The sequence below is a fragment of the Micropterus salmoides genome, unplaced genomic scaffold (genome assembly GCF_014851395.1).
Source record: "Micropterus salmoides isolate LMB-PRFRI ecotype aquatic unplaced genomic scaffold, ASM1485139v1 Ms_hic_scaffold_9, whole genome shotgun sequence".
Classification (NCBI taxonomy): domain Eukaryota; kingdom Metazoa; phylum Chordata; class Actinopteri; order Centrarchiformes; family Centrarchidae; genus Micropterus; species Micropterus salmoides.
The window spans coordinates 23845386-23870866 of NW_024044681.1; the positions used below are offsets into that span (position 1 = coordinate 23845386).

The 25481-nt window shown below is 41.2% G+C and overlaps 3 protein-coding genes across 7 annotated transcripts; 2 read left to right on the forward strand and 1 right to left on the reverse strand.

The window, feature by feature from the left end:
* Positions 1-1789: 1789 nt before the first annotated feature.
* On the forward strand, positions 1790-8890 carry inpp5kb (inositol polyphosphate-5-phosphatase Kb). Its single transcript, XM_038707504.1, has 13 exons — positions 1790-2265; positions 2920-3024; positions 3168-3276; positions 3505-3621; positions 4086-4261; positions 4352-4463; positions 4549-4658; positions 4754-4780; positions 5987-6200; positions 6335-6472; positions 6554-6637; positions 6739-6843; positions 7527-8890. Exons 1-13 carry the CDS (start codon positions 2045-2047, stop codon positions 7593-7595), a joined length of 1587 nt encoding a protein of 528 aa, XP_038563432.1. The 5' UTR covers positions 1790-2044; the 3' UTR covers positions 7596-8890.
* Positions 8891-9976: 1086 nt separating this feature from the next.
* On the forward strand, positions 9977-16544 carry nle1 (notchless homolog 1 (Drosophila)). Of its 5 annotated transcripts, none has more exons than XM_038708411.1 (13): positions 9977-10067; positions 10625-10800; positions 11231-11451; positions 11575-11654; positions 11758-11834; positions 11925-12022; positions 13319-13511; positions 13624-13759; positions 13886-13932; positions 14019-14221; positions 14829-14988; positions 15124-15194; positions 15295-16544. In XM_038708411.1, the coding sequence occupies exons 2-13, from the start codon at positions 10663-10665 to the stop codon at positions 15305-15307; spliced, it is 1437 nt and encodes a 478-aa protein (XP_038564339.1). In that variant the 5' UTR covers positions 9977-10067; positions 10625-10662; the 3' UTR covers positions 15308-16544. The 5 variants fall into 5 exon arrangements, with proteins under 5 accessions (XP_038564339.1, XP_038564343.1, XP_038564342.1 ...); XM_038708415.1 differs by having other exon boundaries at positions 9984-10067; positions 10639-10800; XM_038708414.1 differs by having other exon boundaries at positions 10001-10067; positions 10630-10800.
* Positions 16545-16669: 125 nt separating this feature from the next.
* slc25a1a (solute carrier family 25 member 1a) lies at positions 16670-21305 on the reverse strand. The gene is made up of 9 exons (XM_038708418.1): positions 20982-21305; positions 20392-20499; positions 20182-20281; positions 19621-19759; positions 19420-19504; positions 19143-19247; positions 18890-19005; positions 18735-18808; positions 16670-18656 (listed from the first exon to the last, which is right to left on the reverse strand). Exons 1-9 carry the CDS (start codon positions 21217-21219, stop codon positions 18542-18544), a joined length of 1080 nt encoding a protein of 359 aa, XP_038564346.1. The 5' UTR covers positions 21220-21305; the 3' UTR covers positions 16670-18541.
* Positions 21306-25481: the final 4176 nt, after the last annotated feature.

The window sequence follows — 25481 nt, forward strand, 5'->3', positions numbered from 1 at the left end:
CGTTGTTTGGTATGTGTGTTTCCTCTTCCTCTTTACACTTTGTTAAGCGTACATGTGTTTGTGTGTGCCTATAGGAGAGAAAATGAGCACTGGGAGATTTCAAAGTGGTGGGAGAGACAAGTGCAGGTAAGATCAAAATCCCACACAGACCTCTTGTTCTGCTTTGTGCTCTAGTGGTCTTGCCAGGCTAAGGAATAGAAAGGAAAGAGAGAGAGAATGGTAATGAAAGTAACTGTGAGAGAAACCACAGACTTCAGGCAGAAAAGTGTGTATGCAGAGACCAACCCTCCTGTACGGTGTCTGAACTGCCTAACCTTCATAAGTAGCTTTGAGGCTGCTGGAGTCTTTGCAGGGCTCTCTGATAAAACTTAAATAGTCTCCCATTCAGTGTTTCTCACTGGACTGGTGAGCCTCCTCGATTATCCACTTAACACTACTTGCTAAAGAATGTGCCCTAAGTCTCTGCATGTGACACTGTTACATGAAGTGGCAGGGAGAACTGGGGTACCCAAGATTAGCATTTTTATTTTGTATGTGACAATCTCTTCTGATTGTTTATATCCTCCAAGCGTTGATCTTTCTTTTTATTGTTTAAACTGAACCAAGTGAGTACATTCAATCCAAAACTGGATTCAATGATGCTTTTTCAATGAATTTACATTGCTTTTGGAATACTTCCCCTACATGGCAATAATCAACAATATATGCATGCACATATATGATGATGATCATAGTTTCAGAGTCAATGATCTAATTAGTAAAATCTGTTTTCCATAAATCAGTCAAAGGGGAAAATAAGTGTAAAGGATGTAAAGAAAATGCTGAGGCTCATGTTTGCAAGTTTGCTGAAGAGAATATGTGAAGAATTGTAGACTATTCCAAAATTCTAAAGACATATTGGTAAAACTCCAATTTTACTGTTATGTCTATAGATTAGGATCTATAAATAATTGAATCCAGTGTGTAAAACAGTAAACAGTATCCTACTAACAATTTCTTTTTTAAAGAGATTGACATTTTCCAAAACTGGTTACTTAATTCTGGAAATCAAGTTTACATCTAAAGTTGAAAATATTATCTCACCGCATTAATGATTTTGAAATCTTTAAACCATTTACGTATTAGGCAAAATGTGTTGGAGTTGCTGATTGCTTCATGTAGGCCGGTTGTGTAATTTGTTCTGGGCTGTAACACTTGTTAATGAGAACTATTTGAGCTTTTGTTCATAGAAGAAAAACAAAACTTAAATGTTTGTGACAGAGCTTACAAAACTGTATGAAACCCCATACTTCTCTTTAGGTTTACAAAGATAACCTTTCACCTAAATGAGGAGAGACTGGATTGAGGCCAAAAGAAGCTAATGCTCTTGTCCCTTCACGAATACGTGACTGTTTGTTGTGGGGTTACATGCATTGTTCAGTGTGCTCAGATGGAGAGAATGCTGGTAGTAAACCTCTTAGGGATCTGAAGCGTTACCCAAGTGTTGTAACAATACTCACAATGAGGATCAGCCTCAGGTCCTCCTCTTCTACTCTCCACAACTACTCACACTCACAGATAAACACACACATGCTCGCATGCCTTTCTCCCTCCTGCGATTATAGTCCAAATCTAACTTGTTCTTGCCCACATTCCTGAGTTGATCCCACCGCTTTGTCAGTCGTTGCCGCATGACCACACTGGGCTCTGCCACAGAAAGGACTGCACCAGCACAGACAAACTTCACCCTGGGTTTTTTCATCCTGGCCAGGTTTGAGGACCTAAATCAGAAGCTGGCTAATACACATGCGGAGACATTTGACTAACAAGGAATCAATTCATGTTACTTCCAGTGGCCTGAGCAGAGTGGGAGGCCTCTTGCATTAAATGGCCGCAACCAACCCAACCAAAGAAGCTGAAATCAAGCCAAAGGCATCTCTTCCACTGGATTTTGCTTCTTTTCCCTTGTAGGACAGCATCTTAATTTTTTATCTGAGTAATCTTGAGAACATACAGGTAACAAAGCTACCACCAGGAAGACCCTTTTTCAGTTTCACATTCAAAAATGGACCCCTGCACAGACAGTCCACGCGTGCGCTCAGACAGCATGAGCAGCTCAGCGTCTCAGGGATCGAGGTCCAAGATGCTCCTCCGCCAGCGTTTGTCTCAGCTGCTGACCTGCATAGAGGACATGAGCTCTGACGATGAAGCCAGTGAAGAAGTGTCCCGCACGCTGGATGAAGCGTTTCAGCTCTGTGGGCGCTTCATTCCCACTGATCCATTCAGGTTGACATGAGCACGTGCTTATTCACACACGTTTACTCAGGTGCACATGTAGGAAGGGCTTCAGTTCTCTGACATAATCAAGGTCTTATTTTATGCTTTTTTAGCCTTTACCACTTTAGAGAGAAGGACACATGTTCCGTTGTTTAGATCAAAAAGTGCAAAATCCTGAACTACAATTGAGATTTATCAGGATCATGTCTGGGTTTCTTTAGAGTTTGACCAGTTTTATGTCTAATTATCCATATAAGAATTTTTTTAATGTGGATGTGAAAAAAAGTGAATATGTTTTTAATGTCTTGTGTTCTTTTACTTTACTATACTTTTTTTCTAATGTCTGAGGTCACAAAAAACTGTTGAATGCTGTATTAAGTATTATATTTTATTGCATAGGTAGGAAATAAAGTAGACAGAGAAATAAAGTAAAAACAAAAACTGTAAAATTCAATAGAATCCAAAAAAACTGTTTCCCCGGATTATTGTAGTATTACATTTGCATACCAATACTGTGAATTTCCATAGAAAATTGAATACAGTAACTCTGAGACTTGTATATTTACAGCAGTAACAAGGAAAATGTAGCAATGCAACTGAAATTTGTCAGGATGTGCTCTTTTTCCATAACTTTCAACTCTTGTCATTACCAAACACTGACAGACTGCACATGGTGACCTGGAACGTGGCCACAGCGGAGCCTCCCAAAGACGTCACCTCTTTGCTACAACTGGATGTCCAACCCCCCACAGACTTCTATGTGATTGGGTGAGAAATAACAATATGGGAACTGGAATTTATACATTTGCCAGGAATTGGACGGAAGGATAAAAGTCTCTCATTTTTAACGATTTGGCAACCTATACATCAGTGCATTGTGTTTTCCATTAATTTGTGTTGGTGTGTGTCAGCCTGCAGGAGGTGAATGCCGCCCCTGTGAGGTTCATCTCTGACCTGTTAGTGGAGGACTCCTGGAGCCACATCTTCATGGACACACTGGCACCTAGAGGCTTCGTCAAGGTGAGAGAGGACATAGGGAGAGAAAGGGAGATAGTACTGTGTGTAAACAGAATATTGGCATTTGGGTCCTGTGTATTAATGAGTCTATGTGGAGTTGACAGCTGATATAATTACTAGTGTCTTGAAGGCTACTGTGTGTCTCTGAAAACCTGGGGTTACTTTGCATAAAAATCAAAAATTAAATAAAAAAAAGAAGAATCAAATATATCTATCACCATCTCTGTCTAGGTCACATCTGTGAGGATGCAGGGTTTGCTGCTGCTGGTTTTTGCCAAACAAATTCATCTCCCCTACATCAGAAACATCCAGACCACCTATACTCGCACTGGCATCTTTGGATACTGGGTAGGAAATAACAGTGATGGTCGGGTTAGCCCTGAACCTAATAGACAACAACACTAGTAAACTTTGCACACCAGGAATCCCATTGATATCAGAGGGTGTAGAGATTAAACACATTATGTAAGCCCTATTGTGTTTGTTTAGTGGACTGTGCAACAGCTTTGACATTGTTTGAAATTACAAACAAAGAACACTAAAACTGGTGCGGTACACTGGGGCAAACACTTACAAGACAAACGGGCTAATCCATAATCCACGTTAAGGGAAAAACATCATCTGATTAAATAAAGGCCACATTTTGTTTTATTCCTGGGGATTAAGAGGTGATTTTTAAACATACTGCAGTAATATGAATCTGTATTTTTGCTTATGATTAGTCTGCAGTCGTTATTCCTAAAAAATAAAAATCTGACTACGTGTTTTTAGAAAACCTCTTGATCTTTCACTCCTCTGTTTATCTGTGTCAGGGTAATAAAGGAGGAGTGTCTGTGCGTTTTTCCCTCTACGGCCACATGGTGTGCTTCCTTAACTGCCACCTAGCAGCTCACATGAACTATGCTCTGCAGCGTGTTGATGAGTTTGAGTACATCCTGGAGGCACAAGACTTTGACATCTCTGACACCCCACGTGTCCTGGACCACAAGTCAGTACACCTACTATACCTAGAAGTGAAATTTATGCACTGAGGGTTGTCGTACAGCAGGTAAAGTGAGACTCCATCCCTCTCACACAGGGCGGTGTTCTGCTTTGGCGACCTGAACTTCCGTATTGCAGACCACGGCTTGCACTTCCTTCGCTCAGCCATCAACAGCGGACGCTTTAATTTGCTGTGGAACAAAGACCAGGTGATGTTCCGCAGTATACACACACACACACACACACACACACACACAATAACACACTCACTCAATTTATTTCATGTTCCTGCAGCTCCTCACAATGAAGAAGAAGGAGCCTTTCCTGCAGGAATTTGAGGAAGGGCCATTAAATTTTAAACCCACCTACAAGTTTGACCGTAACTCTGAAACCTATGATACCAGGTAACATGTGCGAAAAACAAATACATTACACACAAACACTCAACACATTTCTCAAACTTGACCTGTGCTCTTTTTTCCATTTGGATTTTGCACAGCACTCTGAAGACATGGTTGGGTTTTAAGTAAGACACACAAAGGTTTTCGTGTTGCATGCCCCACATTCCCTTATTTCTTTGTCACCGTACCATCTGCCCTTTTCCCCCGAAGCTTTTGCCACCGCATCTTTAGCTGGAGTGAAACCCTTGAGACACACTAAACAGGAACCCAAAGCAGCAGAAGCAGTAAACCCTGATGAATAGGTGAAGTTGGGAGCAGCTCTTTCTGTGAGTCATATCCATTCCTGACACTAGCACCTTCTATGGTTCTCTCTCAGAAAGAGCACTGTGGCGCTGCCCCTAACCATGTACAGACCCAGGCCTCTGCAGCGCTGCAGCACCACCCTCTTCTTCCTCCTCACCTCCCTCACCTGGGGGCTGCTCTCTGTCAGGTTGGGGGCCTGGTACAGGGAGCTAGACCCGCCGAGGTGGGTGTCTCCATAGATGTAGTGTTGCGTAGCCAGAACCTATCCCCACACTTTGTTTTAGCGGTGTGCCAGCGTTGGAGAAAGGTCTTGCTGAACCCATTTTCATTCTGGTATTAGGGGGAAAATACGCTGGCTTGTTTTTATTTCTTTAAACCAATCACAATCGTCTTAGAGCCTAAGCCCTAAGCCCAGGAAGTGGAAATGGTGCCCTTGCAAAATAATGCTGGCTTATACCTACAGCCTACTCACTGTGAACAAGACTACTATACACATACCAGTTAGTAATAAGAGACGGCCCCATACTATGGAATGAGAAGGCACCTTGGCAGTTATGTACATATAACCTACAATCACAAAATAACTGGAGAGACTGATATAAATGACAAAACACAAAGGGGTTTAGTAATCATAATGACCTAGATATATGATGATACAGACATGATCTGCATCATTAGACCTGAGATAAAACCCTTCTGCACCCGGCTACCCACTGTTTGTTCTTGCGTAACATATGTGTTGTCTTTTATAGTGAATGTGTACTTAAGATGTAATACCATGTCAAATGATGTTGTCCACTCCTAACATCTATCATTTCTATACTGCATGCTACACTGTAGGTATAGCATTTTATTGCATGTGTGTGTAGAACATTTCCCATTATTTTCCTATATAAATAAGAATGGAAAGGTTGTCATGGATAGACACAAATGGAATGGTGAAATATCAGGTAAGAAAAAGAAACCGAGATTTCACTCATTCTCAGACAGGAAACTGTGGTATCAACATGTGCCTTTGCTTTGCTCAGTGGCAAGAAGAGGAAACCAGCCTGGACGGATCGGATCCTCTGGCGCATCAAACCCAAAACCCCACCATCAGAGGATGACGATGAGAAGGCGTCAACTTCTGCTGATGATGGAGTGGATGAGTATCCACTCCTGGTCACTCAGGAAAAATACACCAGTGAGATGAGCTACGGAGTCAGTGACCACAAGCCCGTCATTGCAACCTTTAGTCTGGAGGTGAGAGCAGACTCACTGTAGAATGGTCTATGTTTGTGCTATGAGGTTGCTTTTGTCCTTCTGATACAACCACTAAATTAAGAGATTTTTTTACATGTTAAAGCCACTTCTCTTTGCTCCTGTTTTTCCTGCAGCTGAGAAAGTACTTTGACACACCCCTGGTGCACATATCTCATGTGGGTGTATGGAGCGCAGACCAGGATGCAGTTCTTAACTACACCATCCAAGAGGACTTCTTGTCCTCCACATGGGACTGGATTGGCCTGTACAAGGTACTGGGACAGACATAGAGGGAAAAAAACAAACAATATAATACAAGATTGATTTAAACTTATGGGGATGCTCTCCTGCAGGTGGGATTCAAGAGTCCGTCCGATTATGAAACCTTTGTTTGGGTTAGAGAGGACGAGTTGCCAGAGACAAATGAAGTCATACAGGTAAAATGCAAGTTAGACATTTGTATTGTCATGTTTGGACAAATATCTATTAAATGCATGCTTTTATAAAATGTGTGTGTGTGTGTGTGTTTTGGTTGCAGATTTCTGTGGATAAGGATGAGATCCCTCTGCTAAGTGGACAGTATGTCTTGGGTTACTACAGCACAAACATGCAAAGCATCATTGGCCTCAGTGATAACTTCCAGGTGAGTGTACCACCATCACATCTGTAATAGTAGTTATAGTTATACTTACATAGTTATACTTTATTATATGTCAGTACCTCATTATCATTTGTTTACTTAGGAAAAGGTTTGTGTCACAATCATTAACATTCATTGTTGTAGATATTGCCAATAAAAAATGGGCTTGACTAACGCTGAAATCAGTGATGCCAAATAGTACAAAGCAGAGTTTGTGTGAGTTTATATTATATACATTACCATTCTAAGGGCATTCAACGTAACTTTCTGGGGATCTGTGTACCTGTTAACACCACTACTACATAAAGTCATCATATTGGGATATTGGATTACTGGATACTAGTGATTGTCATGTTCACACATTTACTGAACTGTCATCAGCAACAAAAATAAGATGATTCCCCTAAGGCTCTTAATGCAAAATATCATGTTTATCTGCATTGTATTATCTGCGGGCCTGGACCAGATGGTAGCACCTATCACACTGTATTATACCCTAAGTGTTTTTTTATTAGCTAAGCCCGTGCATGGGTAAAAGTTATTGATATGGAGAGGACAATTTAATGTAGTCCAATGCAACACTACCACAATGACCTCAGTATAAACATATACAGTAATTGAATTTACGTATTTCCGACAAAGGCAACAAAACTGGGCTGAGATCCCATCTTTGTTTGATCTTGCAGATCCTGGAGTCGAAGCGTGCTGTCATGGAAGGCCTTGTTCCTGAGAACATCAATGGGCTCAACAAATAAGCATAAATTCAATGCAGTGCCAAGTCTTATTTCTCTCCCCTGGACATTCATACAGTATTGATTCAGACTTTCAATTGCCTAAGATCAATTCCATCCTCTTCTAGATAAGATGAATCAGTTGTTAAAAAATGGCCGCCACACTGTGCCATCACATGGACTGGAAACTGCAAATTATTGTGTCCAACTTTGCCTCTAAGGAGTTCACTTGAAGTCAGATTCACTCTGGCTGGCATAGTTTCTCTACAAAAAAGGTTTAGTGCTGTAATGAGCAGCCATCCATCTTATCCACAGGCATTTTTTTGGCCTGTTTCGTTTCTGAAAGTAGTGGATGTACACTGCTGGTCAAAACAGTCCTTGGTCAAGTTGAATTTGAAATATATTTAATGTGTTTTGGTTTGGTCTACATAAGTGCCAGTGCAGAGGGCTGTACAATAAGTGTAGATCTGCCAATCATCAGAAACTGTTGTATAGAAATTTCTATGTTGATGCAGGCTGTAATACGTTATCTACACTGTCTTAATGTGGAAAGATGCATATTGGTAATTGAGTTTTTTAATGTTTTGCTATGATTATTTGCACCAGTCATTTATCCCAAGTGTGGAATGGCAAAGATGGGAGAAAGATTTAAAATATAATGTACACATGAATTCCTCCAAGAATGTGGACTTCTACAGTCACATATTTCTTTATAACAAATATGTTGAGATCTATATGCGATAATCTAAATGTAATGTGTATGGCGACAGACTTTAAGGTAATGAACAGAATCATGACAAGATTATATTTTCAATTCACATGGATTTAAAGATTTTCATTAATTATGTATCTATCTTGCTGCAAACGTCTTATCTGTAGTCATAGAAATGCAATCCAGAATACGTTTTATGTTCCAATGCAAAAATGATGATTGTTGTTATAGAAGTGTCAAACCTTCTGTGTGCGTGCGTGTGTCATAGTGAAATTGTGTATAAATGTTGATTGACTGATTGATGGAGTGATTAAGTGAACAATGTCACAGCAACAGAACAAAATCAGTTTGTAGGATGTGTATTGTGCATTATGTGTTTTATTGTGGTAATGAAATAATGTATAATAAGTACAAGTTGTTGGTTAGGGAAGTGCTGGAAAATGCCTTTCAAGTTAATCCCTGGCCACAGTGACTTCTTTTTAAAAATTGCAAGCAGGACTTCTGTTTTCCTCTTGATGAAAATGTCTTAAACCCCAACTAAATTTTTGTGGCCTAATTAAAATGTAAGCAACTGACTGTGAAATTTCATTGACATATAAAGAGTATTTAATTTGATTGCTTTCATAAAAATGACACAATATCTTTTCAGGTTTAATGATTAATGAGTGGGATAATAATGAGTAAATTAAATTACTACATGTATATGTTTTCAAATCTCATGAATAACAACACTTTCACTAAACTTTTTCCTGCAGGTAATGGGTAGATATGGTTTATCAAAGACAAAAAGAAAGTAATACAGTACATAAAATAAGCACTGCAGAAATGTCAGGTTGGACCACTGTGTTTGGCTGAAAATGACAACAGAAATAAATACATTTGCCGATTTTACATATCTCCGCAGTTCAAACAACTGCCAGTTGTTAATCCAGACTGTTGTTGCTGCTGCTACACTTGCTGCTGAAAAGTTGTTAACAGTTAAACGAAAATATGTAAGTTTTTTATGGCAAGTGATAGGCAGGTATAAATTTATGGTAGGGCTAGGCGATAGGCCTATTGCCAGAAAGCTATCACGAGGCACGACAAATAATTTCATACAATTCGATATCACTTGACTATGACGATAAATGTCAAATCATTGCTTCTTTACAGTTTTGCTCCTGAGTGAAAGTTGAAGAAGTCAGATGGTTAATTGTGGTTTTAAACTATTCTTTATGGTCAGAACATGACAAACAGTGGATCACTGAAGTAGAACATTCAAAACAATTATGATAAAATCTTTTTTCAACAAATATGAGTAAAATTAAGTAAAATCTTTTTTCACTACCTTTTCCTCAACTAAATAAATATCTTATTAAAAAAGTGCTAATTCGTTCGTGATTCAAATGAATTACATCAAACATTTATTTATTGTCCAGCCCCACTATGGTGTCTGTTGTGTGTGTGTGTGTGTGTGTGTGTGTGTGTGTGTGTGTCAGATTCTTTTATTTATTTAGAATGTATTATTATTATTATTATTATTATTATTATTATTATTATTATTGAACACAAGTGTATGTCATTTCTAAGACTGCGCAACAGAACTTTCAGAAATATAATAAAAGTGGAGATGAGCAGAGTAACACGGCGATCTAACTAAGGAAACAAAATACCACATTATTCTCCCATAATTCATTGCGCGAATCCGTTCGCTGACAACTCCGGCTACTTGGAGCATCTTTCCTTTAAAGGCTCTTCGGCAATACACACGTGGGGCGTTTCAACACAACGCTGCCTCGCTAAAGGTACAGTTTTAGCAAATGTATTTGTTAAGCTAATGTCATATAAGAAAGGAGACAGTTGTGTAAACAAGTGACTGTTATTTTTCTGTCCTGCGATCGCCGATAAACAGGAATTATGTGTCTGAAATGCTGGCTAACAGCAGGCTAGCGGAGTTAGCTTTATTGGTTGACATCATAGACTGTGGTTGACATAGGCTAGCTAAAAGTAAATCGCTAAACAGTTGCATTGCAGGTGGCACGATATGGTCTAAATCTTTACAATAACAATATTAAGCATTGCTCTACAATGTGTTGCTCCCTGTCCTGTTTTCTAAACCAACTTTAGTGAGTTAATGGACATTTTTCTGGTAAGTTGACGTTGGTTTAGCTTGCTAACTTATAATGTTGTCTTGTTAAGGAATGGATGGGTTCTTCAAGCTAAAATAAGTTGGACCTCCATTTAGCTCTCCCAAACACTTAGAGGAAACTAAACAATAACAGTTGCCTGTAGATTTTTCTGACGTTATTTAAAGTACCTAAATAAGTGTAAGTGATTATTCCTCCATCTATGTAACGTTAAGTAAAGTATTCTTAGGTTTGGATCTAAACCAAAGAGAGGATGACGAGTGAGGACGTGGAGCGGCTGTTGATCCAGTTTCAGGACGAGGACGGGGAGGTTCTGGGTTCCCCTTTTGATGTGCCTCTGGACATCACAGCAGACAAGCTGCAGCTCGTCTGCAATGCACTGCTACAGAAGGTAACATGCTGGCTTATATAACATAAATATTGAGTTTAAGTTGTGACTAGCCTGTACACATCTGCATTTAAGACATTTCAGTCTTGTAAGTACAGCCAGGTTTTGTCCTCATCTACAGTATGTATTTCTTTTGAAATGACAATGTGAGTGTAAAGGATAGCATTCATGAACAGTGAATGAAATATTACTTTAAGGATACCACAATGGCGGTATCACTTACTGTAAGTAACAACATTTAAGTTACCAAATGCAGATATTTCAGTATTCCCTTACACATAAATATCCTACACAGAGACCATCTCTCAAACACCTCACAGCTGATACATTGGTTTCAGTTTGAACCCTTCTCAGACACAGTTATTAAAGTTATATTAAGCTGAAATTTAAAATCCAGTGACTGTTTCTTCTTTTCTGCTGTTGTCCTCTGTAGGAGGAGCCAGTGCCACTGGCGTTTTTTGTGCATGGAGAGGCTGAGGTGGTGTCCAGTCTGGGGTTGTGTGTGAAGGCTCTTGGGGTTGAGACAGAGCAAGTTCTGCCAGTGGTGTACCAGCCTCAGGCTGTGTTCAGGGTCCGAGCTGTGGCCCGCTGCACCAGCACACTACAGGGACACACAGAGGCCGTCATCTCGACTGCTTTCAGCCCCACTGGCAAGTGAGTAACTTATACAGAATGCACAGCTGCCAGCTGCTCCTAATGATATAACAATATGCACAAATAATATTCTGAAGGCAGATTTAGACATCATTTTAATTAAATTGCCGTTGTTTGTTTCAGATATCTGGCCAGCGGTTCAGGTGATACAACAGTGCGTTTTTGGGACTTGACAACTGAGACCCCTCACCACACAGCCCGAGGTATAAAGCCACTTCTATAGGGCAGTATGATCTGCTAAACATCAAGACACAAGTGATTGATTTTATGGTTTTAGACACCATTAAGCATTCTGTTTTATCTCAGGACACACACATTGGGTACTGAGCATTGCCTGGTCACCTGATGGCAAGAAGCTGGCTTCAGGATGCAAGAACAGTCAGGTGAGCTTACAACACACACCTCTCATCTGTATTTTTAAGCAGTATCCCTTGAACATGATGTATTTATTTTTTGTGGTGCTGTTTCTTTAGATCTGTCTGTGGGATCCAGTGACGGGTAACCAGATGGGGAAGACTTTGACCGGACACACCAAGTGGATCACTTGGCTCTCCTGGGAACCTCTCCATCTGTGAGCACTCAATTCAAAACAAATTCACTGTGGTTTAAAATCGTGAAAAGCATCAGCTGCGGTCTTGGGCACATTTGTCGTTGTTGCAAGTTTATCACCACAAGCTTGGCTTTCAGATAGGGTAGTGTTCCGAGGACAATGGGGGGTGGGACACTGGAAGCAATATTTTGAAAAGGGGGGTGCTGAGCTGCTTTTGGGGGGAATTTGTTAGTTGGAAATTCTAAAGCATGTTTACACCAAAGATTCACACCAATACAAGTTCAAACTTTAAACTACTTGCAAAAAACTCTGGTCTGCAACATTAAAACCTGCCAGTTTAGTCCACTGCGACTGGGCGAGACGGTGTATTTTTTTCTCCATCAGCTACTTGTGGTGCAGCTCCGTGCTGCCTTCATGGGAATGGGAAATCAAAGTATCATCTGTAAAATTTTACCCACATGGTGTTTACTGTGTAAACTCTGGAAAATTGAGGCTCTCTTTCTTGGTATTACCGTGGAAAAGTGTTTATTTCTCTGAGGAATACACCGTGAACGTCTCGTTATCGCAGTGGTTACATATTTACAAGAGGGATTTTCCACTGTCTGACCTACCCTGAAAGCAACTTTGCTGAGACACCAGCAAGTAATGTGGACCCATCTGGCGCTGTGAGTTGCAGACAGTTTGTGCCAAAGCGGGCATATACAGTACTTTCAGTAGGCTATAAAAAATATAACGTTAAAAACTGAAGCCCTTGCTCTGTTGGGGATTGTAAGCGGCACTTTATCAGAGGTGCTGAACTTGTGTGTGTGGAGTCGGAGATTTCTGCTCGATCACAGGTTTCGGTTAGTTTCATTTTCCCCGGGCATGAGCACCTCCTCGTTTCATCCAGTTCTGTGTCTGTCAGACGGTCAAGGTGATACTTCCGAGTATCCAGCTTAAAAAAGTTATTTTCAAGCATGTAAGGAGCCTAGCTGATAAGAGAGATAAGTTAATGTTAGAATACAGCTGGGGTTTTGAGGCTAGCATCCTACGCAAGGTATTGAATAAAGTACTCCAGTGGTATTGGTATCACTTTAAGGGTACTGGTTTTGGTACTGGAATCGTACTTTTTTAAAGAATACCCACCCCTGCAAGTACTGTAGTGGATGCTGATTTGTCTTAGAATGTGGACAGAAAAGCCATTGTAAGAAATGCTGAATGAGAAATTGCAAGGAGTTACAAAGGCTAGTGGAATAGAGACCAACCAGAGACCAAGACTTTAGCTCTCCGTAGTGTATACTTTATTTTGAATTGGGAAACTCCTTCTCTGCCTTTCAGGAACCCAGAGTGTCGGTACTTGGCCAGTAGCTCTAAGGATGGCTCAATACGTATTTGGGACACTGTGTTAGGACGCTGTGAGAAGATCCTGACTGGTCACACTCAATCAGTCACCTGTGTGAAGTGGGGAGGAGATGGACTCCTCTACTCTTCTTCCCAGGACAGAACGGTCAAAGTCTGGAGAGCCAAAGATGTAAGTGTGTGTGGCTGAGACACACATTCAATTGTTACCACGGACAGAATGAGTTGAATGAGACTTCTGTGTGTCAAAGCGAGACTAAATGTGCGTGTATTTGTGGGTATAGGGTGTCCAGTGCAGGACTCTGCAGGGTCATGCCCACTGGGTGAACACCCTGGCTCTCAGCACAGACTACATCCTGCGCACTGGAGCTTTTGAACCTGCAACTGCCACTGTCAACCCCCAGGACCTCACTGGATCACGTAAGGATTGTGTAACTTTCTTTTGGGATACAGTGCTACTGAAAATATTTGCTTCTCTGGCGTTGTATCTGGCTTAGATGTTTGCAAGAGGATTTTTTTATGTATCAATCATTTTGTACCCCCTAGTGGAAGAGCTGAAGGAAAAAGCTTTGCAGAGATATAATAAAGTTAGGGTAAGTACTGTTTGTTGTCTGTACTGATCTTTTCTAGTCCGTATGTCCTTTGTATCAGTACCCTCACTCCTGTTCTTGTGGTGCAGGGTCCAGCTCCAGAGCGCTTGGTATCCGGCTCAGATGATTTCACCTTGTTCCTATGGAACCCTGCAGAAGATAAGAAGCCACTGGCCAGGATGACGGGCCACAGCGCTCTGGTCAATGAAGTGCTCTTCTCCCCAGACACCCGGCTCCTTGCCTCCGCCTCATTTGATAAGTCCATAAAAATCTGGGATGGACGCACTGGGAAGTAAGAAGATCTCTAAACCACTAAGAGCAGCAAAGCTTGTCTTGTGGAGTGGATTATAAATGAATCTGTGTGTAATACTGCAGCTGTCCAGGTGACGGTGCTGTAGGCCTAAAAGTTGCAAGTGTGGCCCTTTTTTATTTATTTATTTATTTATTCTTTCTGCCAGAGTTTCGACAACTCTGAATAGTACTTACTGCCACCCTTGGTTAGGGTTTGTTAAGGTTAGGGTCCGGTTAGGATTAGCCATTCAGAGGCAGAGTAGGGAGCAGGACTCGACGCAATGCTGGTGTCAATCAAATGGCAGTCGTCAAGGGTTAGGGGTAGGGTTAGGGCCAGTTGTGGGAACTCTGGCATGAATAAGTAAACCCCCCCCCCCTCTCACACACACACACACACACAAATATTGGGCCTACAGAACCATCACCTGGACAACTACAGTATTTGGTTAGGGTAAGTGTTCAGGTTAGGCACATAGTTGTGATGGTAAAGGTTAAGTTAAGGGGCTGGGGAATTTTTTCAGCGAGATTAGATAGAGGAACGTGTGTGTGTGTGTGTGTGTGTCACACCGTGTAATTGTGTCTCTGCCTGCTTGTCCACTCGCCCAAAGGTATTTAACGTCCCTGCGTGGCCACGTGGCATCTGTGTATCAAGTGGCGTGGTCGGCAGACAGCAGGCTGCTGGTCAGTGGCAGCAGCGACAGCACGCTTAAAGTTTGGGACATCAAGACTGGAAAGCTTAACATGGACCTACCTGGCCACGCTGATGAGGTGAGGGAAGGACAAATGTGAAGCTTCCTGATAGTTGTGTTGATAGTATTTATTTATTTATTTTATTTTTTTGGTCTAATTGCCTTCGTGTGTGTGTGTGTGTGTGTGTGTGTGTGTGTGTTTGTGTGTGTGTAGGTTTATGCAGTGGACTGGAGTCCTGATGGCCAAAGAGTGGCCAGTGGCGGTAAAGACAAATGTCTCCGAATGTGAGTGCAATGCCAAAAAGCCATCCTATCTTTTTATCAGTTAGTTAAAGTTAAATACCAGTGTTTCCTCAAACCTAACCCTTTGGCCTTGTGTTTCCAGATGGAGAAGATAGCCACACCTCTGTTCCCTTCCTAATTTGGCAGAAGATTTCACATTTACTGCTTACAAGAAGCCTGCCAGCTGGAGCAAGGGTGGCTAGACTGTAGCTAACCCCCCATTCAGCTTTATTACACTGTCAATGGCATTATGTCATGGAAATCTAGGTCCAGTCATCATACAAACCTAAACCTCTCTAGGTTTGAAACCGATGTGGGATTCTTAACTATAAAGGTTTATAATCGTAGAATGTACAGTGTAAAATGTATGTTAGTGGCGGCATCTCAAATTTGAACCTAATGCTTCAATTTCTCAACACAGAATATATTCTAAAATGAGATGAAAAGTCTATAAGAATTTAACCAGCACATAAGGTGGTTAACTTGTTTCTCAGCAGCTTGTCCCCTACTTCACCTTAAGCCTCGCTAGACGGACTATATTGCATGTGACAGGTGGACTGGCGGGGCAACAGGTGGGAACGCTAATACCTTCCTCTGTGATGTTAATAGCAACGGCGCTCACCCTGCTCCTTCAACCTTTAATCATCTCTGTCCTGCAATCAACAAAGCCTCGGCCCGCTGATTTTTCCCACTGAGGAAAAAGCAGGCTCACCATTCCAGCTGAAATAACCAGTTTTATTTTCTGTATGAGTCTGGCTGTGAATATTTAATAACAATAAATATTTACATCCCAACTTTTACCTTGTAGCTTACGTTACCTGATGAAGCAGCTTTAAGTCAAGTGTTTATGTAGTTGAAGATCAGTTGACAACGTGGCTTATTAATATTGATTTGAAGGCGTAACCCAACGCTTGAGCTAGGGTTAGGGTGTGACTATGCATCTATCCCACTTCCAGCAACTCTTACTCCTTGTCCCTGTACAGGTAATGTTTCACAGGTTTTCATTTGTCATACATCATTGAGAACTTCATGTTAAATGCTGCCAGTAACAGGTCTCTATTTGCATCCAGAACAGATACATACAGGTATGATAAGATTTAGAGTTTTGTATGGCAACTCTAAACTGTTCACTGATGTCACTTTAAACAGCAATCTTTGTATGTCACTGGACATTTGCTGCAGCTAAAATTTACTCAGATGCAATTACTGTCAAGGTGAGGGACAAGATAAACGTTCTCTTGCTGTCCCCCTTACAGGTGTCATTTCAGTGAGCCATTAAAGCTGTATATAAAAATATTAACTGTTTTTGCTTTACCAAGAAAACGGGGAAGAAATAAAGGCAGTCACTTGTTATGAAGCTGAGTTGGCTCCTCCATATATCACACGTGCCCTATAGTATTACAGATGTCTGAACAAATTTCCAGAGTCATACATATCGGGTTTATTAATCACAATTGAAACCAGTGAAAGCAGGTTATGTTTAAATGTTTATTCAAGTGGTTTCCTCATCATGTAGATTTTACTTGGAGCACTGATGTTTTATAACAATATCACTTATGATGTCATACCAACACATTTCAGCTTTTCCTCAACACAAATTAATCATTCAGTCTGCAGGACCTTCTGAAAGTGAGTGAGCGCACCAAATCTGATATGCTGTACAGTGAGGTATGCATGCTGTTTATGAAAAGCTGCAAAACATTAACACTTTAAGAGTCCATATAGTAAAAATGTGCCTTGACTGAATGAAAACAAAATGACAGACAAAGATTAAGCAATATGCTGCCGCTCTTGGTTTAATGTGTAATAAAGATTTGCTCCTATCAGGGATAAAACATTAGAAAGTCAACTTAAATAGTTTGGCAAAAAGGAGTAAAAGGCTTCTGTGCAAGGCTGTGTGGTGCAACTAGATCGATCAAAACCTGGGCCTTGCTGAAACACTAGTCACTTGTTACGTTATCGAGCCTCTGACATATCTACTGTCCCCGTGATGTCGTTCAACGTGTGTAAACACTTTACTGGAGAAGAATGAGTGCATTCAAACATGGCTAATAAACGATTTCATCAGTCTGCGTACAAAAAGCTTATGAAGCAGGTTGGCTGGAGACGACAAAGAATATTCAAGTGGAAATATCTGACACGAGGACAGTGTTGGATGACTGAATCAATAAGCACGCAAGAAAATCACTGAAGGCTCAAGCGCATTGAAGTCATATGGCTTACATAGTTGGACATGTTGAATAGAAGTGAAATCACTTTTGTATTTTAGACTGCACACAAGCACCATCTTGGAAATAGCGGCCTGACTGTCTGATCAAAGCATTACTGGTCAAATGTTCCTAAATAAAGCCTTCACATGCAGCTGTAGAGAACTCGCCCTCCAACTGAAAGTCTCGGGAACTTGTCTGATGTTGATATGGTAGGAATTTTCCCAGAATGGCAACAAAGAACTCACTAACTTCTATTGTACTCGTAAGACTGCGTGTGAAGACTGTGCTACATGTGGATTTGTTTCCTACAATAAGTGCTGTGAGCCACTTTCAGCGTATAAACAGGACAGATGCTACATCAAGATTCATGCAGCCGTAATCTTGTATAGTCAGCAGCAGCCATAAAATGCACAATCATCACCAAGAGAGCGAGGATAACACTGTGAATGTTGTAGTGTGACGACGCCACGAGCACAGTCAAGGAAGCAATGATGTCCAACGCCCAGATGTGTTGACGTGCTGCATGGACGTTTGTTTTTGTCCGGTAGCATCTCTGTTCTTCGCTCAGTATAGATAAGTACTCAGAGAATCAGAAGACACGTTTATGGTTTCAGTACAAAGTGTTCACTCTACAACATGTACGGTAACAACAGTCATAGAAAGCTAAAACATCAGACATACGCAATATCCCTTTTACCTACTCAAGTAATTTGTTTCTTTTCCTCCCCCCTCTAATTTCAGCCTTTGGTTAGTAATCTTTCTTCTCTAAATACACTAATGTTTCCGGTAATAAGACTCAAGAAACTGAGTCTACAAGTTTGATCAAACACACAGAATAACATTGTTTCCTTACCTCCTTTGACTTTTGCCTTTTCTTCTAAATCACGTGATCCCTCTTGATTACTAAGTATTTTTGTTTTGTACAACCAATCTCCCTCCCCCTTTTTTCATCATTGTGTTTAGGATACGTCCTGCAAGTCGTTTACTTGTTGACATGTAACATAGTGGAAACTGGTCCTAATGAAGAGTCATCAGCTCAGGGCAACGCAAAGAGCTAGTATGAAGGAGAATAGAGGTGTTCAGTTGTGCGTAGCATGAGGCACTGATCTGTGCTTCCTTCTGGACCTTGGTCTGGTCTGTCTACTGGGTCTTCCACACATTGTTGAGTAGTTTGACAACCTCCTCATAGATGACGAAGACTATGGCCACATCCAAGCACACGCGGCCAAGCCTGGGGACTGTTCCTTTGTAGAAACTGCACGAAGGACAAGATAAGATGAGGTTAGACGGTTTGTCTTCAGGGGTGAAAAACTGAAACAGCAGGGTTACTCACGCCTGTGGTCCTTCGTGCTTCAAGATCTGGAAGGCGCAATCCACTGTGTTTTTGTAGCGGTGGGCCTCCAAACCCTACAAAAAAAAAAAAAAAGTGTCATATAAATGGCAGATCTGATGATAGTCATAATACCATCACAGGGTGTGTTTTCCTACCTGCATCCTGGTTTTCACCACATCCAGAGGTGTGTTTCCAAAGACGCTGGCAGCTCCCGCCGTCGCTCCAAACATCGCCGTGACAATTGGGTGCATTTCTCGCCTGGGGTCGTCACCTAAGAGGCAGAATCCAAATGTTGGATTCATGGAGAATGACAGGAAATAGGAGGGAAATGCATCAATTAAAAGGACAGGAAAAATACTGGTCAAGTAAGGACAGAGACTTTGGATTTTTTGCTGTAGGCTTTCTCACCTTTGTACCAATTGCGCAGCAAGTTCATCACATAGAATCGGATGGCCTGATTGGTTCCTTGTTTCAGCACAGTGGCTGTCAGACCTTGATACGTCCCCCTCACACCTAAATGAGTCCAACATGTTTGATTATGGAGCGCAAACCACACATATGCATATTTGTAGTTAGAGACTCTCGACTCAAATACTCCTATGTATATGAAGTCTTTGTGTGTTAACGAGTGTATTGATATAAGAGCCACTTGTTTCCACTATGCTGAGTCATCCTGCTCCCTTACCCTGTTCTCTGATAATCTCACTGACTCCGTGAAAGAAGCCTCTGTAGCGAGGTCTGAGGGAACACTGGTCATGGATCATCTTCACCTGAAGGATGAGGAAAGAACCATTTAATCAGTCTGTTCTTTCAGGTGATTTGTTGAGAAAAACCGATGTGGAAAGAGCTTCCCACAGTAGAGGAAATAGCATGCAGCTTCACAGACCTTGAGTGTCTCCATGGGGCAGACAACCACGATGGCCTCTGCTATGCCTGCTCCTAAACCACACACGAGGCTCCGCGTGTTGTCTAGCCGTCCCGTGGGGTCTCGCATTGGGTTGCTGAGCATCTCAAACGTGCCGAACCTGTGGAAGATGGGAAGGTGACAAATGTAAGAATAACACAGCTCCACATGTTGATCTGTCTTGATAACTGTTCCAGTTTCTCAAATGTGAGAATGGCAATCAGGTTTGGGATAGCTGGTAGGACAAAACATGACATTTGAGATCATTTTGAGCTCCATGAGCCACTTTTCACTGTTTTTTTTATGTTTTGTAGAACAAACAATTAGTCATTAATTTGAAAATAATCTGCAGATTAACTGATAATGAAAATAATCATTAATTCCTACTCTACACATGTTGCTGCCTTTAATTTAAGTACCAAGAAATGCTAAGTCACTGCTTTGAAATCAGTCAGCTGCTAACTTAAGTTTAAAACCCTGTAATGCTATGAACCAAATGTGCTTTTCTACAGGCAACTTTATATCATGTGTGTGCATCTTCACCTCACTGCAGACTTGGGTATTGATCCATAGAGCAGAGAGCTGAGACCTCGATACAATCCTCTGAGCCCGTGATCCTGCACGGTCAGCTTCACACAGTCACCTGAACACACGCGTGCACACACACACAGCATCCAGGAGTGAGTAACCCAGCAGAAGACTGGCACACAAACCTGCAGTCTGTCAGCAGTCATACATGTCCCAGTGACCTACCGATCCCTCTGTATCGTGGCGGGTTGGCTCTCTCGTCTAGCTGCAGCTGGGTCTTGACATACTCTGTAGGGAAGGTAATACAGATCTCGATTCCTCCTGCAATGCCACCTGAGTGAGAGGCAGGAAAGGAGAGAAACACGGGATTTGTTGACTCACTCTGCATGACTGTTCTTGAATGTTCTGAGAGGACTTACCAGCATTTCTATTTCAGTATAAAACAGATGAGGTGGCTGATGCTAGATCTTGTGTTTTAATTAAATGCTAATGTGATTACACAGCAGCGTCTGTACTGAGTTGGAATAATAGCAGTGGACTACTGAATATACCCGTCTCTACTCTGTAGTCAGGATGAACCTTTCAACGTCTTTGTTTTTAGGTTTATTTAAATGAATAAAATGTGTGCCGTAATAAATAAACAACTACATCAAGCAACTGCTGTAGCATCACTGCTGGATGGGTGCGTTTTGACCCAGTTCTGCATGGCCTTAATGTGCGACAGACAGATTAACGTTAGGATGTGCTGCGCACAAAGCAATGGGCGACTGTGAGGGTGACATCTGCGGGATGAATATTTGCGTTGCAAAATCAACCTGCAAGGATGGCCTTTCCAGGATGCGTGATTTTCCTCCCTCCGACGGCAGCGGCCGCCAGATTTCTCCTCGCCGCGGATGACCGCTGGTGTGTCGGCAGAAATCCAAGCCCCGCCGCGGCGGCCAGACGCCGGGATGGAAGCTGCTGATGGGGAGCCGAGCTCGGACATCCTCTCCTGACACAGCAGCTGTCGCACGGCCCCTCACACACCGAAAACGGCTTCAGCAGTGAGGACATTTTGGTCGCCGGGTCTGGTGATAGAAATCTCTCACTGTGGTGATGGCCCAAAGCAGGCAATCTCACACAACAACACCAGGAAGGCGCACCAATGTGACGGCTGAGGGAGCATCAATATTCAAATAGCGGTCAGGTGATGGGCCACGCCATTGGCTCACCACGCCGCCTAATGCAATTACTCATGTCATGTGACTATGCATGACATTTGGCCACCAATAGCGTGCAGGACGCTGTTTTACTGATGTGGTGAGGTTTATTTCTAGTCTGCCAGACTGAACTGATGATCCACAACAATTTATCACCATAGATAGATAGATAGATACAGATGTACACTAATTCTCTCAGAGCCATAGAATATTATTATAATAATAATAAAGTATTATTAATAAGATTGAAAGCGAACCATATATTTTATTCCTTTGTTAGTGTGTCATGAGTCACGCAATCAAGAGTGGAGTATATTTCTGTTGCCTCTTAATCCCTGTTCCCTTAGTGCTCTCGCCATACCAGAGCATAACGTTACACATACACACACTGCTTCCCCAGACCACCCTTTCCAGTGAAAGTAGGTCAGTGTTCCCACCATAGACTGTATAAAGGTTCACACACACACCCACAACCCCCCACCTCCCTGAGAAAAACATTCAGCGTCAAAACGACAAACTAAAGTGACCAATTATTGTTCATTCGTTAATTGTTTTGTAAAACAGATGCATATCATAATAAATAAAAAATTTTGTAGTATTTTTAAAAAACTTTTTTTTGCTCCAAATATAACTTGTAATTCAATATAATTACCTCAAAACGTACTGTATAGACTTACAGTTTTCAAAATATGCATAAAACTTAATTTATTTAATCTGTCCAGCTATTTACAACACAGATAACAAATAGTGAGAAAACACTGGTGTTAAATCCAATTAATACACCAATAAGGCAACAGTAAATATACTGTCCAAAGTACCATAATTGTGGCTGTAGCTTGTTTTTAGTTGTCAGTTGCCACCAGATGGTTTATGCAGGGCTCTCAAGATTTATCAAAAGTTTGGAGTGAGATAGCACGTGTTAGAGGAGGAGCCACTCAAATATTTGCAGCAGCGGCCCCTCTGCCAAAGCCAATTCTCTTAAGTTACTAGCAGTTAAATTTTACCTATAGTTCATGATTGACCTGCACTAATAGAAATGATAACAATAGGTAAATCTGATAAAAGACCATTTTTACATATACTTGTATTTCAAAAACAGAAATGTATCAAAACTAAAAGTGCTGTACACACAGGCCTACAGAAGGATGGCAGAACTTACCCTACGCATGCCAAGCTGTGTGTGTGAGTAGGCTACACATTTCAGCTTACGAATGGTGTTTTGTGTGGGTAATTTTGTATTTGTTGCACATTTTAATTTCTTGATGACAGGGGTAGGGGGCTCCCACTTGAGGCCCTGTGGCTCAAGGTCAGCAATTTTCACCATCATGATGGATGAAAGCGCTCTGTCCAGAGCCCAAATATAGAAAAACATCTCTAGTCCTTTCCTTAATTTCAGGTAGCCAAAGCTAAGCCCAGTGGTGGACAGTAACAAAGTAGTACTGTACTTAAGTACACAAGGTATTTGTACTGAACTTGAGTATTTTCTTTTCATGCCACTTTCTACTTCTACTTCATCACATCTTTAAGGGAAATATTGTGTGATTAATACACAATACTTACATACTTTTACTTAACTTTTTCAAAGCAGTATTTGAGTATTTTTACAGTGAGGTATTGGTACTTTCAATTTTTTAAAGGATCTGAATAGGCCTATGGTACTTTGTTCACCACTGGCAAAAAAAGCCAAAGCTTCTGGTTGCAAAGAGGTTGGAGAGTTTTTCACTGCATCATCAATAATAATTTAGCACGAATTTGGCTGTACTCCCCAACATCAGCCGCTGTCACTAGCTGCAGGCAAGTGATTTTGTCCAGGAATCATAAAATCATCCAGTTGCCGCATTCATCGGTTCTTGCGCTTCCAACTGCCACTCCGTGTGTGCACGCGCATCCATGTTGCCTTGTCACGAACATGCTTGCAGCGGGATCACGGAATTCACCCGGAAACAACACATTTTAATTTCTGATCGGCTAAACGGCCCATAGTGATGTGCGATACCACTTAATTCCTATACGATGCAATACCAAGTAATACCCTGGCTGGTATTGCCGATACCGATCCCATACCAATACTTTTTACATCTTTTATTTCTAGTTTAATGTGACCTCCCTCTCCCGTTTCTGTATTTATGAGAGAAATAAGGTTTACGCTGTAGCCTTACCATTTCAAAATAATAGCTGCATAATGACAAGACATCAAACTACTGTCGTCTTCTTAAATTATAATAAAAAATATCCTGTTCAGAACTGCCGCTTCATAACATCATCCTATTATTGTGACAGACTTAATCTCAGATGTTTAGCGAAGTTTGCGGTGTTGCCAAAGTATTTCACTGTCTTTGCACACACATCACACAGAGCAACATTATTACCTTCACAGCTAAAATACAGCCTGTTTTTACAGTCAAGCTAACGTTATCTAACTAATTCACAAAATCACAATTCATTTCACATGCTTTGCAGTAGTTTACCGGTCCAATACCGCGGTGAAGTTAGTTTCAAGTTGGATATTCGACAGCCATTCACCCAGGATCCGGTGACGGCTTCTTATTCAGCCACCCAGTGTCGGCAGTATAAATGCGGTTAGCTCACCTCTGACAGCTCGCTTTTAACCACTGGGGGTCAGCTTAGGGACCATCAATAAATTACAATTGTTAAAATAGTGCTATGGGAATATCATCATTTATTTCAATAGCTTCTATGTCATGTGATCCAAAGACATCAAACCAACGCCGAACTGTAGAGCTACACTGTGCAAATCAGACACACCTCTTTATTTTAGATTTGAGTAGGCCTACTTGTTTTATTTTATATTAATATTTATTAATTATTTATGGAAAATAATGCTTTTTTTCAATAGCTTCCATGTCATGTGACCTACCGACTCCAATGCCGACTTGTAGAACTACACTAGGCGAATCAGACACACCTCTTCATATGAGATTTGAGTATTTTTTAAATAGCTTCCATGTCATGTGATTCATGGACTCCAAACCAATTTTCTCCAATAAAATATTAACAAATATTTATATAAAATAAAACAAGTACTGAAATCTAATATGAAGAGGTGTGTTTCACTTGCCTGACTGTGGGTGACTGAATAAGAAGCCCTCACCGGATCCTGGGTGAATGTCTCTCGAATATCCAACTTAAAACTAACTTCACCGTGGTTGTCCAATTCGACGAAAGACAACTCTGTCGGTTCCAAAACAAAGAGGACGTCTTGAACATACAAATGGAAACCACTGTTGAATGTGCGTGACCTTCAAGCCCTCAGGTGGCACTGCCTAAGAAACCATCATGCTTCTGTTATAAATATAGCTACATGGGCTTGGGTGTACTTCTTGAGTCCACATTTCAGCTTGTTTTCGGGAGAAACAGACATTTAGTTCTTCATCCCAAAAAAGGAAAAAAAAAAAAAAAAAAACAACATCCAGATTGTTATCAGCCAAAGGTGCAAAAGCCAGCATCTGTGATGGTAAAATGGTACATCAGTGCCCCCATACCATACCAAGGCATGGGTGGGTTGCATGTGTGTAAAGGTACTTAGGCAAAGGGAATTATTGGGATTTTAGAGACATACAGTATGTTGCCATCAAGGTGACGTCTGTTCCCGGGACATCCATGCTTATTTCAGCAAGAATATGCCAGGCCTCATGCTGCAGGGGCTACACCACAGACACAGTAGGCCACTTACTAGTAGGTATAGCAGACATGTGTGACAACCATATGAGATGTAAAATTTTACCACGTTTGAATTTTGTGCAAAGTTTTGAGATTTATTAAGCACGTTTAGGCTGCCAAAATTCAATTCATTGTTGGAAAATGAATAATGCCTTCAGTTCGGGACCAAGCAGGTCACAAAACTGCAAGGCATGTTTTTTTGTGAGAAAAAGTTGCAAAAGTGCAAAAGAATGCAGAGATTAAAATGATCAAATAATATTTACTCTAAGAAAAGCTGTTTTTGAGATAATTGTAAAAACATAAAGTTGATTGTTATAGCATCACCATGAGGACAATGAGCGTCATTTCTTTAGCCTGAGTAGTAGGTGGAACTTCCAATACACCTGACAATTTTGGTGAGTTTTTGTCCAGCAATTTTTGCTGCACAAACAGTTT